This window comes from Nicotiana attenuata, unplaced genomic scaffold (genome assembly GCF_001879085.1).
Source record: "Nicotiana attenuata strain UT unplaced genomic scaffold, NIATTr2, whole genome shotgun sequence".
Lineage (NCBI taxonomy): Eukaryota > Viridiplantae > Streptophyta > Magnoliopsida > Solanales > Solanaceae > Nicotiana > Nicotiana attenuata.
The window spans coordinates 589,395-606,490 of record NW_017670278.1 but is presented as its reverse complement, the minus strand read 5'-3'; the positions used below and the strand labels follow the sequence as shown (position 1 = coordinate 606,490).

The 17,096-nt window shown below is 36.2% G+C and overlaps 2 protein-coding genes across 2 annotated transcripts; one reads left to right on the top strand and one right to left on the bottom strand.

The window, feature by feature from the left end:
* Nucleotides 1-793: 793 nt before the first annotated feature.
* On the top strand, nucleotides 794-10,486 carry LOC109237151 (pyruvate kinase isozyme G, chloroplastic). The gene is made up of 12 exons (XM_019403411.1): nucleotides 794-1,303; nucleotides 2,636-2,887; nucleotides 4,146-4,311; nucleotides 5,139-5,273; nucleotides 5,374-5,484; nucleotides 5,629-5,717; nucleotides 6,708-6,770; nucleotides 7,880-8,055; nucleotides 8,452-8,554; nucleotides 8,731-8,879; nucleotides 9,916-10,024; nucleotides 10,132-10,486. The coding sequence occupies exons 1-12, from the start codon at nucleotides 1,079-1,081 to the stop codon at nucleotides 10,243-10,245; spliced, it is 1,692 nt and encodes a 563-aa protein (XP_019258956.1). The 5' UTR covers nucleotides 794-1,078; the 3' UTR covers nucleotides 10,246-10,486.
* Nucleotides 10,487-11,076: 590 nt separating this feature from the next.
* LOC109237141 (protein NRT1/ PTR FAMILY 7.3-like) lies at nucleotides 11,077-16,664 on the bottom strand. Its single transcript, XM_019403404.1, has 5 exons — nucleotides 16,565-16,664; nucleotides 16,201-16,318; nucleotides 12,803-13,020; nucleotides 12,124-12,683; nucleotides 11,077-12,024 (listed from the first exon to the last, which is right to left on the bottom strand). Exons 1-5 carry the CDS (start codon nucleotides 16,589-16,591, stop codon nucleotides 11,160-11,162), a joined length of 1,788 nt encoding a protein of 595 aa, XP_019258949.1. The 5' UTR covers nucleotides 16,592-16,664; the 3' UTR covers nucleotides 11,077-11,159.
* Nucleotides 16,665-17,096: the final 432 nt, after the last annotated feature.

The following is a 17,096-nucleotide window of genomic DNA, read 5'->3' as shown; positions in this document are numbered from 1 at the left end:
AACAAACGAAAACCAAATTCGCACAACTCGTTCCTAAAGGAAATGGTAAAAGAAACAAACATTATGCTTGTAATTATAATTGTATTTACGTTATAACTAACAAACAGATTATTATTTACATAAATTCCAATTATCGAATGGCTTTCCAAACAGACGCTAAGAAAAACGGTAATACACAATTGACACCAAAAGCGAATCCAAAATTTAATATTTATGATTCCTACAACGATCTCGAGTAAATTTTCAATAGTAACTAGGTTCACATTCAAATATTTATAGATATTTAGTGAATTTTTAAAAAACATTTACACATTCGCGTAAACCCATAAGTCACGCGCTGGATTCGCCCCTGAATTTGACGCTCTTAACTTGTAGGGCTTAGTAAAGTCAGCCTTTTACTTATTCTATTTTAATATTCATATTAAACCAATAAACAACTAAGATGTACTTTTTATCCGCACTTCTATTATTCATATACAATAGTACTTTAGTATTTCCTTCGTTCATTTTTATTTGATATATATATAAAAAATAAATTTTTATTTTTACTTGACACTTTATGCGTATTAAGAGAAAACAAAAAAATCTCCTGTTATATCCACGGTATTTATTACTAATTTTAATTATTTTCTCAAATCCAATAAAATATGCATCAATTAAAATAAAAATTATGATATATTATGCATTTTATTTATTATTTTTAAGGAGCAAGAAAAGACAAAACATATTAAGTAAAAGTATATATTATTATCCAATAAAAGGAAGAAAATAAAAAAATAGTAGTGGAGAGTGAAGCAAACGTGCGGTGCGTGGGGGAAGCGCGAGTTTGGTGGGACAGTAGGGCAGAAGAGAAGAAATTAGAAAATGTCTTAGTCACCAACAGTCTCAAAATCCTCTGAGCCTCTGTAGACAGCCGCTCTCTTCGGAACTCAACTTCTCTTTGTTTTTTCCCTCTTCCTCACATTCACCACACACACACTCTCTCCAAGTTTTTTCTTCTCGTTTTCTCCGTAGCTACCACAGCTCTATATCTTTCTCTCTCTCTTTCTTCTATTCTTCATCTTCTGTTACTTGTTCAATGGCCACAATGAATCTACCTACAGGACTACACGCCGCAGCTAAACCGGCGTCATTGGATCGGCTTTCCTCGGCCAAGAACGTCGGTGATTTGTTCTTCTCCGATTCTCGTCACAGGAAACGAGTGAATACTTGGAATCAAATCATGGCCGTTCAATCACCTGAGCATATTCATGGCGTTAATAACAATGTTTATGCCAATTATGTTAATTTCAATGTACCCTCTGTAAGTTTCTTCAGCTCTTTATTGATGATTGATTAATGACCTGTACTTTTGTTTATTCCTTATTCTTTCTATGTTACACGTCACTGACATCAGCTTTTCTAGCCAAAAATGTGAAGCACTCTAGTTCTCCCCTTTGGCGTTTGTTAAAGTTGACCCCTTGCATGAAATACTTTCGGGCTACTGCAGGACAGGGGAGGGCGGCCGTATATCTTATGGAACATTTATCTTGCATGTGAACCAAGGGGCTGTTTCCGTGCCTCCTACTCTGTCCTACAGTTCACCAGAGAAGCAACGTCAACGCTTGTGGTGGAGCCTGAAATTCTAACAGGGGGATTCAGAAAGCAACATTGCACTAAAAAGTTTTCTTTATATAAAGGGGATTCAACATCTACTCTATTGCACTTGGTTTAGAAGGCCAGCCTTGACCGTGGCGGAGCTATGTATGGTGAAGGGTGTTCTGTGCTGGTTATATATATAACTTTCTTTTAAACCTATATATGCAGTACAACCGGCACAGTTTAACCCCCTTCACCATACATAGCTCCGCCCGGTAAAGGCTGGCCTTCTAAACCAAGTGCAATAGAGTAGATGCGGAAGTATATAAATTTTAATTGGCAAGAATGACAGTCATTCATGAGAAAATGCATCCTGAATTTTTCTCTAGCTAAACTTTTAAGTAAATGGAGGGATGTGAATTCCTCTAGATTATCTAGCAATTGGTCCTAGTCTGGTATACTCTGTTAGCCAATTATTACTTTTGACTTTCATTCATGAATTGGTCCTATGCTTGTGATATATCTTAAAGCAAACATAAAGATCCTCCACAATGCAGAGTGGTCTCCATGAGTTTGCTTTACATTGTGATTTATTGCTTGTATTCCATCGTAGTAGTATCTCCAAAAGCAGGATTATGCCATTGAGCCATTAATAATAATTTCTGAATGTCTTGAGAATATGATGGACGCTTGTTAAAGTATCAGTTGACTCCCATATGAACTGTTGATGCTGAATTTAATTGGAAGAGTTGCAAACCATGTTGCCTCATGGTGTATTTTTTCTTGATATCTCAGAGAAGGGCAAAAAGAGGAACATATGAAAAGAGAGCAAAGAAATTCAAACCATTTCCTTCTAGTGAAGAGCTTAGTGCCTCTGACACTTTGAGCATGCCTTTTCTAATGTTTTCAAGTTTAATAGATGTTTTTTAATTTGAGCAAAATGAGCTTATTCCCTTTTCACTATTTGTTTCCTGTAACAGTGCATACTTTGAACATTCTAATGTGTCATTTGTCCTTAAAAGCAAGTTATGGTAATTTTGTCCCTTCTGTTGTTCAGTCCAGTGGTTACAGTCTGGGGCAAGAAAGTGTGTATCTGAATTCTCCAAGAAAAACCAAGATAGTTTGCACCATTGGTCCCTCCACAAGCTCACGGGAGATGATCTGGAAATTGGCAGAGGCTGGAATGAACGTGGCCCGTCTGAATATGTCACATGGGGACCACGCATCGCATCAGAGAACGATTGACCTTGTTAAAGAATACAATGCTCAATTTGAGGACAAGGTTATTGCAATAATGTTGGACACTAAGGTAATGCTTATTATTAGCTTTATAGCTGCAATTATTAGTTTCTGTTTAAAATGTATGTTTGAAACAGTAATAGCATTGGTCGAAGCACCCGAGGATGTGGCCTAGTGATCAATGAAGTGGGTGCAAACCTTGGAGATCATGGTTCAAATCTCGGTAGAGACAAAGCCACTAGGTGATTTCTTCCCATAAGCCTAAGCTTTATTGGGCAGAGTTACGCAGTAGCTGTGTTGGTGGAAGATAACAAGTACTCGGAAGCTGACCCAGAGACTACCGCTGTAAAAAGGAAAGAACATTAATAGCATAGGTCTAATATGTTGCCGGTTGGAGTGGGATACATGTGTCCAGCACTTTTTTGGTTATTCAATTGTCCTGCCTTTTACTATTGTTTGGAGTGTCAATATCATAAGAAAATATGTGTAGCTTCAGTGGCTTTTGAACCCATTGAGATGACCAAAGAATTTCACCATTTCGATTTTGCTAATCCTTGGGAACACTGTGAGAAGGGTATGGGGTGGTGTTGGTGGTGGTGGTAGAGTAATGAAGGTGAAGGGACAAAACATCCTTTTCATATATCAAACAAAGACTTGGGCTCCTTTCTTTTATAAACTAAGTTTGGGACGACTAGATGGTAAAACTGTTTTCCAGGTATTCTATTCTGTATGCTGAGGCCTGCCGGACATGTTCCTTAATATTTTGTTTCTTATTCTATCAAAGAAACAGATTGGACACTGGACAATCCTGTCCATTAATAGTCGTTGTAGCTACCACTTATCACTAGCATCACCAGAAAATAGACTTCAAACTTTTGGGTGCATGTGGAACTTGTATGGTGCTAGTCTGTTCGTTAGGTTTTGGGATTCACAATTTTGCAAATGGGTGTGGCAATATAATTATTTCAACTGATATGAGAGTCGTCGAACTGAGCTTTTGCTTTTGTTGGGTACTATTTTTCGACCAAAAGGAAATTAAAATTGAGATCCATCTTCTGTTACTTGTTTTTTCATCTTCAATTGTAAAAAATGCCTAATGTTTCTTGTTGTTCTATGAACAAGTTACTGAATTGATGTTACTATTATCAAAAAAAAAGAAAAAAACAAGTCACTGCATTGTGGATAACAATTATCAGTTGCCATTCGATGTTGAAAATAAATTGTTTGTTTACTGTTTTAAGATGAGATATAAGTGCTAGTATAAACACGCACTATGCTAACAAGCTCCTTCCATCATATTCTTTGGTTGCCTGTGATATATCTTGTAGGGACCTGAGGTAAGAAGTGGAGATGTGCCCAAACCAATTCTCCTTAAGGAGGGTCAAGAATTCAACTTTAGCATTAAAAGAGGAGTCAGCACAGAAGACACCGTTAGTGTAAATTATGATGATTTCATAAATGATGTGGAGGCCGGAGACATACTACTCGTTGATGGTAATTGAGTTTCTGTTTATTCATTTTGCTTAGCTAAAACAAAGCTATAGCACAAACAATGTTCTAAAAAGGCAAAACTGGGACTTGCTTCAGGATGAGACACTTTAAGAAACGCCTTTGGGTGAACGTGGGAGGCAATTGTCTCACCGTGTGCAGTTCGCCTTGTAGGCCCCCCTCCCAAATTCCTTAGTTAGCCCTTGTCTCCTCAAAAGCTCTATTTCTTTTTTCAAAGCTCCATTCATTGATCACGAATCAGAAGTTTAGAACATTGCAACTTGAATGGAGTCTTAGTATCTCGTATTCTTTGACTGAGAACACCATGAGGAGAGTTTCAAATGGAACCTTTCATATGAAAGTTTCCATGTCTTAACTTTTCTTAGTCTTCACTAGTCAGTTCTCCGTATTTTTCTCTTCCAATCTTGCTTTTCTACTCTATTTTGGTTGATAACAATATTTTCTTTTTTGTGTTCATGAGATATGGTACTTATTTCTTTTAATAGTTAAGTGTTAATGAGTAACAACCTACAACTAATTATATTCAAAATATTACTTTTCTGTAATGAGTAATGATTTATACTAGTATAGTGCAGTGAGTTGTTTCTTAGTTTATTAACTAGTTGGAGCACACAATGTTGGAATTTGATTAGTAATTGTGAATAATTCTTTCCAAGACTAAATATCGTTTTCTGATTGTTTTCATCTCAAACATAAATTCAATAATGAGAAGAGTAGTCTTTGGATGTAGATTTACTGTCAATTTTTCCTGTCGCTTGGAAAAAAAACTTTTAGACCCATAAAATATCAAATACCTGCTCTGCTTCATCCAGGTGGGATGATGTCATTAGCTGTGAAATCGAAAACCAGTGATATAGTGAAATGTGAAGTTATTGATGGAGGAGAACTGAAATCGAGACGGCATCTAAATGTAAGAGGAAAAAGTGCCACCCTGCCTTCAATAACAGGTTATCCAATTTCTGGACCCCTACCTCCCTACAATATTTTGCTTACTCAGTTGTTCTTCTAAGATCACGTGTTAGCTTGATCTTTTTGTAACTTATACAGAGAAAGACTGGGATGATATTAAGTTTGGTGTGGACAATCAAGTCGACTTCTATGCCGTTTCTTTTGTGAAGGATGCTAAGGTGGTCCATGAATTGAAAGATTACCTGAAAAGTAAGGTGTCTGCTACCCATTATGTTTTTCTTTCCTTTGTTTTGGGATAAGATCTTCTGCCTATTATGTTTATAGGGATGTAACCTTGTCATAGCATTTCATGGTTAATATCTGTTTGTTTAAGTTGGAAGAGCTATTCTGCAGGCTGTAATGCAGATATTCATGTTATTGTAAAGATTGAAAGTGCAGACTCCATTCCAAATCTCCACTCGATCATTTCCGCTTCTGATGGGGTTAGTTCAATCTTTTGAAAATGTTGTCTAATTAATTTACTTCAGTAATCACTCATGCTATTTTTGCTATGTTAGTGTGTGTGTGTGTGTGTGTGTATGCGTGTGTGTAGGGTAAGGCTCCGTAAAGAAAAAAATAGCAGTATCAATAGTGTCTTGCTTTTATTTATCGAGTAAAGGATGATGCAGTGAAGATGTTGGTGAAAATTAAAATGAATTCTCAAGATACGGTGAGCCCTTTTACAGAAATGTGAAGAGCAAAGAACATATACAATAGCATCAGTAGTCACTCTATGATAATCAAATTGCTAGAATTATGTACAATGAGAAAAGGATTGCTTCATGCTATGATGAACAGTATGTGAAAGGTTCATGTGGAACTTTGAGCTTCATTTGGATGGAAGGAAGCAGAAGAAAAGGAGAAGAAACAAGTGACAGTACTAGCTTTCAAAAGCTTCAACATTCCTTATTTTAACTAGTTTGGCAGTAGAAGGCTGCGAGAAGCCTTTGATTGTCTTCAATCCTTCTCCTTTGTATTTTACACATCTAGGCAATATCTTGGCTGTAAGGCTTTCGATGGATGCCTATCAGGAGTCTTTCCTGGAAACTTCGTAGAACTTTTTACTAGCAACATTTGACTTCTGATTTGCTTTCTTGGAATACATTTGTTTTGGAAGTTTCTGGCTGCTGTCGAAATTATTAATAGAAGAACTAGGAAAGCTGTAAAAATATAGTTGTAGTCTTATGAAGAAGGGATGGTCAATCTTCTTGTGTAGTTCTTGTTGCTCCCCAAAACGCTCTTCGTACTAATGGGAGTTGTCTCAAAGCTTATTGACAATTCTACTGGTGAGGAAGTTGTTTAATTTAGCAATATCAAGCCTGCCCATATAAGCCAAAGTACTCCTATTGCAGATATATGATCTTTTAAATGATAATAGCGATTACTTTAACATCTTCTTGGATATTTTTCTTATGTTATGCAACTGTTGATAGGCAATGGTGGCCCGTGGTGATCTTGGAGCTGAACTTCCAATTGAGGAAGTCCCATTGCTTCAGGTAATTTCAATGCTGATACATAGAGCTTCTTTTATGAGCCTTTTAATAGCTTACTACCCATGTTATTAAGAATGGAGAGGGTGAGATCTTTAGAATACCATCTCTTGCTAGAAAAGGCTTAAACGTTCCAATTTTCATCACCAACCACACCATCTTGGTTAAATCTTTGCTCTTTGGTTAATTTGGGTTGCAAAATTTATGTGATAAAACTAATTTATAGAAGGGATGCGGGTAATGGGTGAATATATTTATTTAGTATTGATGTTGATTTTCACAAATTTTGTGTTAATATATTCCCATGGCAAGTTAACCAGCATGTTCAAAAGATATATTCCCCTGGCAACTGAACTAGACTGTTTTAATATGTAGCACAGTTGCATAGATTTGCGATCAAAACTCCTAGTAATTCGGGTGGAGAAACACTGCACTGCCGCTTATGAAAAATCTTCATGTTAGTTTACTGAGTTGTGGAGTTTCCATTTACGTTTGGACTATTTCTGAGTATCACTTTTGTCTACCTTTTTCTCCGATACAGCTGTAATGCCCATCGAAACAAACTTGTCATGTTTCATTCAGCCTGTTACCACCACAACCCCCACCCCCACCCCCACCCCCACCCTGATGCGTCTGCAGCAACCAAACCCCATCGCAAATATAGCAGAACAATTGTTCAACAAGACTCTTTTTTCATTCTTTCAATCAGCACGGTTTACTTTCCAAAAACATTTTATGCCTCTTTTCCGAACTTGGGTGTTGTGTGGTGTTATCATACTCTTGTCAAAGGTTAGTGACTTATTGTCAATTTGGTCGGAAGGGAATGATTATTCTATTTCTGATGTAATTGGAAGAAACCAACAGAAAAACGTTTGCAAGTTTAGGAAGTCATTGTTTCTATTTCTTAACATAATCAATTTTATTTTTCTTTATTAACACAATCAATTTTAAGTGCTAGAATTACTGAAACACGATTACAGACCACTGAACTGCATTCCTTATAGCCACAGTCAATGATCCTTTCTATTGGAGATATTCCTACCTCTCCAAACCCTTTTGTATCTTACTTTAGGAACTTAGTGAGAACTAAAAAATGCTATTGCATGTATCCACAGGAAGACATTATTAGAAGGTGTCAGAGCATGCAAAAACCTGTAATAGTAGCAACGAACATGCTCGAAAGCATGATTGATCACCCAACCCCAACAAGGGCAGAAGTTTCAGACATTTCCATTGCAGTACGTGAAGGCGCTGATGCTGTAATGCTTTCAGGCGAAACCGCTCATGGGAAGTAAGTTTTGTTCTAGGCACAAACTATTCCACATGCCTTCCCTATTTTCCGCTATCCATCTTGGTTTCTAATTTCTACGACTGCTTTTCTACTATTTGCTTAAATTGATATCAGGTTTCTCTGCATGCATATTTGTTTTTATATCTCTGCATTGACTATTTTTCTATTATGGATGGCCAGATCCTCATGGTTATGTTCTTTTCTAGTATTCCCTTTCTTATGCCACTCCGTTTTCTTTTTCTTCCTTGTCTAATTCGGGAGTTATCAAATTTTCATGATGTATTCTCACTTGAGTTTGCAATGAGAATTTTCTTCTTTACTTTGCGTTTCCATTTGTTATACTATGTGTTATTCATTTTGTAAATATTGAACCATCTATTTCCTTAAATGCATTAGGTATCCACTGAAGGCAGTTAAGGTGATGCATATTGTGGCATTAAGGACTGAGTCTAGCCTACAAAAAAGCACTAGTTCTCCTAGTCAATCTGCCGCCTATAAGGTACATATGCGGTGTATGTATAATATATAATATTGGATCTTAATATGTTTTTGTGCTATGAATTCAATTCTTTTCAGCTAACCAGACTTTTAATTTCTCATATTGTCCAACCAGGAAACCACATTGATCTTTAATTGTTTAAGTAAAATGCTTAATCTATTAGATATATTTTGCAGAGCCATATGGGTGAAATGTTTGCCTTCCACTCTTCCTCAATGGCTAATACCCTTAGCACTCCCATCATTGTCTTCACAAGAACTGGGTCCATGGCAATAAAGTTAAGTCATAATCGGCCTTCATCAACAGTTTTTGCCTTCACAAACAAGTAAGTCCCCTTAAAGAAGTACTATTAGCTTATTAATATTGTATCATGATATAATTCAATGAGATCGCTAATATTATTGTATCTCATGGTGATTCAAATCATTTCACACTGTTTAAATGTTGAAGGAAGTTTTCAGTACTTAAATTTTAGGACTAGTCTTTGTGGAAGTTAGTTGGTTTTTAATTATTTTCTCGACAATCTTTGGATCTTATTGATTAATTTACCTTAGTAAACTTGTGTTTGTTTACTTCCCCATTCTGAAATAGTTCCAGAGCTTTTGACTGCCTGTGATCAAGCTGTTCTCTGCCATGTCCCCTGTTTTATTATGGAGTTTGCAACTCTTGTTTGACATTTTGAAAAGGCGATCTCTGAAGAAAAAGTTCATAATTGGAACAAAATATTTGGAGGGGTCAGTATTTTCAACATGGGAGGTCAAGAAATCTTGATGCAGATTCTTAATTTTGTCCTAAGTTGCTCAGACACAACAGCTTAGGTGCCGCACACGCGTCGACACGACACTAGTATTGGTTTGGGTGTGGGTATGGGATCCGTACTGGATCTGGTCAAACAATTTTGGGTACTTTGACCGATGGATTCGAAACGAGATGACAATTTGGTTCCCGAAATCAAACCAAAACTAAGGTAAATTTGAAGAAAATAGCATACCTTATCTAGGAAATCAATCTACAACTTGAGAATAAAGAATAAATTCACACTTTACAAGCTATACATAAGTATTCCACAAAATTTCTCATAATTTAGAGATATTTTGATTTTTTTTTGAATTATTTATAGTAGGATCCCCGCACCCGTATCCGTATTAAAATCCATATCCTCGAATCTTAGAATTTACATCTCAAAGGATCAGACCTCTAGATCTACATCTGTGTCAGACACCCACACCCGTGTCCGAGCAACTTAGATCTTGTCTACCATGTGAATATCTCATCTCTCTCTCTCTCTCATATATATATATATATATACTCATCTGTGTGTATTGTTTTATGTACATTTATATATTATCTTTTTGTGCCAGTGAAAGGGTGAAGCAGCGTCTGGCTCTGTATCATGGTGTCGTGCCTATATATATGGAGTTTTCAAGTGACGCAGAGGAGACCTTTTCTCGAGCTATCAAGCTTTTGTTGGTTAGTGATCATTCCTTTTCTTTTTAATGCTGTATTTCCCTCGGCATTTCTTGTTTGGGGTGCTCCATGTACACACAGTTAATCTTTTTGTTTCCTGCATCCTGTAGAGCAAAAGCTTGGTGAAGGATGGGCAATATGTAACTCTTGTCCAAAGTGGAGCACAACCAATCTGGCGTAGACATTCTACTCACCACATACAAGTCCGTAAGGTTCAAAGTTGATACGTGTAGCAACCATTTATTTTGGTGTAATCACGTCGAGTGGTAGGCATCTAGGATACAAATTTTCAAAGTTTCTTATATACATCTGAAGTTGTTCCTTGTATGATGAAAACGGGAGATATCTTCTTAAAACTTAAATTCTAGGCGCAGATGTTCCTGTAATTGTGAACTTTCTGGCGGATGGAAGCTTAAGTTTTGATAACTTCGTGTAGCATCATATGAAATTTATTTTTGTGCTTTAGCCATGTGTGTAGTTGTCTTTATCACAGTTCCCTTCTGGATATGTGCTGGTGCATAGGAACTCAAAAACAATTCATCAGGATCAGAGGCAAAGCAAAACAGAACAATTTAAACGACACGGTTCCTCTGTACGTTGGTTAATTTTGGTTCCAAAAGCTGAATTCTTGACTGTTCCTCGGAACTCGTTGGCTATTGAAATTTTTCTTGATGTAAAAACTGGTTAATGTTACACTTGTCCATATCAATGCAATTTGTGCTTTTAAGATGGATACTGGTTCTTCTGGCACTGAATTATTCGCTAGATCCAACTCATTTTGCTATTGAACTCCTAAATGCTTGTCACCTTCTACGACTAATATGACGGAACCAACAAAATGTTTGTCAATTCTACAACTAATATGTCGGAGCCAACAATGACACTAGCATTATAACCAGTCCAGAACTCTCCAGCTCTTGTAAGTTGACTTTGGTTGTAGAAATGACCAGTTCAATTTTTTCCTGAAGTCGAGATTTTTAGTTTAAAATTTGAGGATAAAATTCGGTGCTTCGAATGGGTTAAGTTGAACTTGTATGGAAAGAAATCTGTACAAACAGTTGAGGAGAACTAGTTCTTCCTCTAATTTATTTAGTTCTGGCAAAATACGCCTAAAAGTATGATAATTCTGTCTGGTACATTAGACTTTACATTTGTCCTCTTCCTTAAGTTCTTGACTAATTTCACCATGCTTTATACCCTTGTACCACATAGCACAGGCTATGTAAGCAACTAAATCTAAGATAGTCAAGCCAGCTAAGAGAAAGTAAAACCTGTCGAGGTGACCCTTGTTAAGATTTCCTGGGATCCATCCAGACATGTTATCAGTTGTAGAAATTTTCATCACTACGCTCACGAGTAAGCTGCTGACATAGTTTCCTAGTGATATCGATGTCATGCACAGTGCACTACCGAAGCTTTTGAGTCCATCGGGTGCTTGTTCATTGAAAAACTCCAGTTGGCCTACGTACATGAACACTTCTGAAGCTCCTATCAGAGAGTATTGAGGAATTTGCCATAAGATACTTAGAGAGATTGAGCCTTGGTCTTTTCTAGCATACTTGAGCCTGTAGCACTCCACAATTCCTGCTGATAGCATTGCCATCACAGCTATGATAAGTCCAATACCCATCCGTTGAAGTTGAGTTATCCCTAGAGCCTCACCCTTGTGCTTCTTTATCTTTTTGACAAAAGGATCAAGGACTCGGCGGTAGAGGAATATTACAACTGCTACACTCATGATGTCAAAGCTAGACATACTTGCTGCTGGTATCCTGAATTTCCCGATTGTAGTTTTCATTGCATCACCTTGCTCGACGAAGATTGAGGCCATTTGTGTGAAAACTACAGAATAAATTATAGTACATAGCCAAATTGGCATCAATCTCAAGATGCATTTCACCTCTTCAACTTGTGAAATTGGGCAGAGGCACCAGGGGTTGCGATTGCTCTGCTTCTCATTGCCAAGTTCCTTGGATGTTATCAAAGCTGCTTTATCCAAAAACCTGTGTTTAATAAAAGAGCATCTTAAATGGACAAAATACACAGGCCACAAATTAGGCATAACTATCTTTTGAATTGGACATTACTACTTTTATACTCACTTGAAACCTTGGGTGCGGAGCATTTTTCCACCAGCAGTTGTGGAGCTCTCCTCATCGCCTTCGTATAATGCATCTTCATTCTCTGGAATCTCTACTCTCCACTTGTTCGATGCAGCGATTATAACTTGGGAAAACCTGGTTATAGGGTTGCCACTAGACCTAAAGTGCCTATACTTCACGGTGCCTCCAAGAAAGAGCACCAATGCAGCAAAAGCAGAAGCAGCAGATGCCCAAAAACCAAGAGCCCACATCCCGTCATCCTCAAAGTAGTCTAAAATGGTGTTAGAAAAAAGTGAACCAAGGTTCAGGGCCAGGTAGAAGTAGCTGAAGAAGGCCTGTTTGGATTGTTTCTCTCTTGGATCATGCTCATCGAACTGATCAGCTCCAAAGGTAGCAATGTTAGGTTGGTAGCCTCCATATCCTAGAGCAATCATGCACACAGAGATGTAGAATAGACTAATCTCCATGGTTGAATGCGGTCCACATAGAGTTGTTCGATCCCCACAACCTTTCGGTTTCAGCAAATAAAGTTGTGTCGCCAGTGATAATAGTACTAATCCCTGTTTGCATCCCGGACCAATCATTAATAGCAAGATTGACAAGTATGATGGAATAAGAAATCTGTTTGATTGTGAATTTCATTAAACTGTGTGTCAGATGCGACGTAATGGATACTTACAATCACATAGATGACCTGAAAAATGGCACAACTTCTGAATCTTCCCCAGTAGGAGTCACTAAGAAAAGCACCAACAAGAGAGAAGATGTACACAGTGCCAGTCCATTTGCTCACACTATTAGCAGCCTCAGCATTGCTTTCTTGCATCACTCTTGTTAGGAACAACACCAAATTCACCCCAACACCAAAAAAGGCAAGAGTAGCTAAACATTGATTCACTGGATAAAATCACAGTGAAAACAAATTTAAAAGAAAGTTAGGTGATCCATTTTATTGCTCAATTATAGACAAAAGGGCATTTGTTTATAAGATAGTTGATCAATCAATTTGCTTTTATCGGTGTTACATTCTCCTACATAGTGCGATTAAGTGGCTAACTAGGTAAATCAATCAATGTTCAAGACCAAGGCATAGTAGGCGAAATTATGGACAACTTTCCACTTTAGCCTCTCAAGTAATGTAAGATAAAAGAGCATCAGTCTATGAGATAGTTGAATCAAATCATTTTAATATATGGGGATGTTAAATTATCCTAAATAATGGGATTTAGCATGGCTAACAAGGTAAATCGATCAATCACACACTTGCAGAATGTAGACAACTTTCAACTTTAGAAGAGCGTCCGTATATGACGTATATGAGATAGTTGAATCAGTCAATTTGGTTATATGGATGTTACATTCTCCTAAATATGTATAGTGGGATTTACTGACTGAATAGGTAAATCAATCAAGCAATCAATCAATGTCAAGACACACTTGTGAAAATGTGGAGAACTTTCAACTTTAGCCTCTCAAGTAAGATGAAAAGACCACCACAAGTTGTGGCCAAGCATTATACTAGGTTTGTTAATTAGGTCACTTCAATAGACCTATCATTTCTTTCCTTTCCAGTCAATTTCTTGTCAAATTGATATTCACAATGCATTTTACTGTATTAGATTTAGAGTTGAAATTAGTGATAATTTTGCACTACAAAGTCAATTAACACTTACTAAGGCAGTTAACCATAACCTAGGTGTGATATTCCTATAGAATTTAGGGGTCGTCTGGTGGGGTGTCTGGTGGGATGTATAAGAATAGTACTGAAACAGGGTGTATAGTACTGTTGGGATTAGTAATGTTGTTATTAGTTACACTGAGATTATTTCTTATCGACTGTTTGATTTGGTGTATGAAAGGTTTTGAAAGGCCGATTCTATCTTTATACATGCTTATCCATGTATTAAAAATCATGGTATTGCTAATGCTATGGTATGCCATGTATAAGAATAATACCGAATATAGTGTATTATACATAAGTTGAAAAATACTACTGCCAAACAAGAGATTAATAATATTACCAAAGCTAATACACGTATTATTTTCCCTAATATATCCTACCAAACGATCCCTTAGGTCGTTCAATAGTGGAAGGTAATCTTTTTCTATGCCATGTTGTGGAAAGAAATTAAATATCTTTTGCTTCCTCTTTTTCTTTCCTCTTTAAACCAAGTCACTACCTAAGCAAGCACTCAAATGTCAAAACTTGCCAACACTATGTCCTAATGTCAAAACTTACCAATACACTATGCCCTAATGTCAAAACATGCCAACACTATGCTCTTTTTGCCAATTTTATGCATGAGAAGAACTCCAATCATTAATCATTTTACCTTGATAGATCTTATGTAACCTATGTCATCTTATTTTTTTCCCAACAAAATAAAGTACCCTAATAAGGCATGCAGAATGACTTTAGTTTTGTTGTTGTACGTAGTAGTAGTAGTTGTTGTTGTTGTTGTTTATATACAATAAATCCTTCCATGCTCCATTCGATATGTTTTCCTTCTTCTCTGAATAGTAGAATGACCAATCAAGGCATGCCAAAATCCTCCCTTCCGGACTGGTCACTACATTCTCAATAAACGACAAGGTATGACCAATCAAGAAATGTGATAAGAACACTGGTTATTCACTGATATGCCTTTCTGCTTTTAATACGTCATTCTTCTACGTGCTACGCCAATGACCAATCATAAAATGTGATAAGAACACTTACATTTACCGATACACCTTTTGACTTTTAATACGCACGCCTTTCAATTTATAATACGTCATCCATCTATTCGGCTAATTAATGCATAGATCTAATAGAATCCGAACCCTATATCTGCGCGTACCACGTGTTTTTTTTCCTGCAGCTTACATAGTTGTAGTAAGTTGACACCAAACTTAATTTATACCGCATCTTGTTATATATGCACTTCCATTTTGGTTTCCTTCAACTTTTTTGAAAATCATAAAACTTATCATCTTACATCCCTCGACACATCCATCCTCAATATCTCATAGCTAACAAACTAACAATCATGTTTACTGAATACAATCCATCTGATCAAATACTCCCTCTGTTTTATATTAAATGAGCTACTTTCCTTTTTAGTCTGTTCCAAAATAAGTGACACATTTCTAAATTTGGAAATAATTTAACTTTAAACTCTTCATTTTACCCTTTTTGCCCTTAATGAGAAGCTTTTATAGCCACACAAATGGCATGGCCCCACAAATCTTTTACCCCTTCTTCTTTTAAGACCACAAGTTTCAAAAGTCTTTTTTTTAACTCCGTGCCGAGTCAAACTAGCTCAAACAATATAAAATGGAGGGTGTAATTATTTTGGGAAAAAACGTAAATAATAAAAGAAAACACACACAGAAACAAAAAGTAGGATAAGCAAAAATCGTGATCAATAGAACAAAATTTTGTCATTATATGACGTGGCACCTACAGTCGCATGAATATATTTACGTGTCAGAAATGTCTTTTCTATTACTGCATGCTTTTGTCACACCCCCTCCTTTTTTCTCTCTCGTCTTCTTCCACAGAATTTTTGCTATTACTGCCAAATTCATATCACAAAAGTACAGAGAAACTGGAAGTTTCTTCTCTGATCTCTCTCAAATCAGAGAACCCTCTTTTGACACGTGTCTTAAGTATTTTACTTAAATTTAGAAACTTTGCACTTTTGAACTCTTGTCATATTCCAGTTTCCTTGCATATGATAGCTGGCTTCATTTATTAACTCACAATTTCCCAGAGTTATCAACCTTTATTCAAAACTTTTATTTGTTTACACTAAAATAGAAAAGAAAAATAAAATCTTGAAGAAGTTGGCAACTCTAAGAAGACCACCTTTTCCACACGCCAAGTAATAAACAAAAGAAAAAATTAAAAATAAGTCAGAGAAATTATATTAATACTTTATACAAAGTGTACTGACAACTTTATAAGGTGGGAGGAACTATATATAAAAAGAAAGATAAGCAGAGTGTAATATCAGTTTTTTGTTCCTTCTTTTTCCATATATTACTCAAGATAAAACTGTGGTTTAATTTTGTGTAAAAGAAGAAAAAGCTTACAGAGAAGTATAATTCCAGCCTTCCATGTCCCAGTTTTTCCTTTCATTGCAGGCATTCCATGAAAATCAACAGTTCCATCATTAGTGCACTCTTCTTCTTCTTCTTCTTCTTGCTTCACCTGATGATTAGTGAAATCATCAATCTCTTTCACTTTCTTGAAAAAATATAGTACTATAATAGAAAAGGAAAATGTGTTCTCTTTGCATGACAAGATTATAAAGATAGAAATCTAATGCTTTTTAATTCTTCTAGAGAATTAAAAAGAACTAGGACTAATTAAAGTTAATTCTTGATTTTATAACTAAATTATTAATACTCTTGATTAATAGAAAGAAAGTAAATAGATGATGAGTAAAAAAATTACCTCTTTGGAGAGTTCCAAGCAAGCCATTGATGATGACTCAAAGCTTACTTCATAACTTATGGGAAAGGGGAGAAGTGAGTGTCTTGATGGTGGAAATGAAGAAAACAAGCAAGGAGGTTGAGTGTAAATCAAAGTGAGTAAACATTTGTATTTATAGAGGTTTGAGAGACTTATTAACTGGACGGTGGAGATCATTGGATGAAAAGCCAAGTGAGAGAGAGATATCTAATATGATCCAATTTTCACAAGGATTTAAATTGTATATACTACTTCCTCCGTTTCAATTTATGTGAACCTGTTTGACTGTGCACAGAGTTTAATAAAAAAATGACCTTTCGAAATTTGTAGTCCTACACAGGTCAAAAAGGGCCCTAGAGTATTTGTGTGGCTATAAAAGCTTCTCATTATGGATAAAATTGGAAGTTTAAGCTAAATTATTTCCAAATTTAGAAATAAGTCATTCTTTTTAGAACGGACGAAAAAAGAAATAAGTTCACATAAACTGAAACAAAGGGAGTAACATTTATAAAGA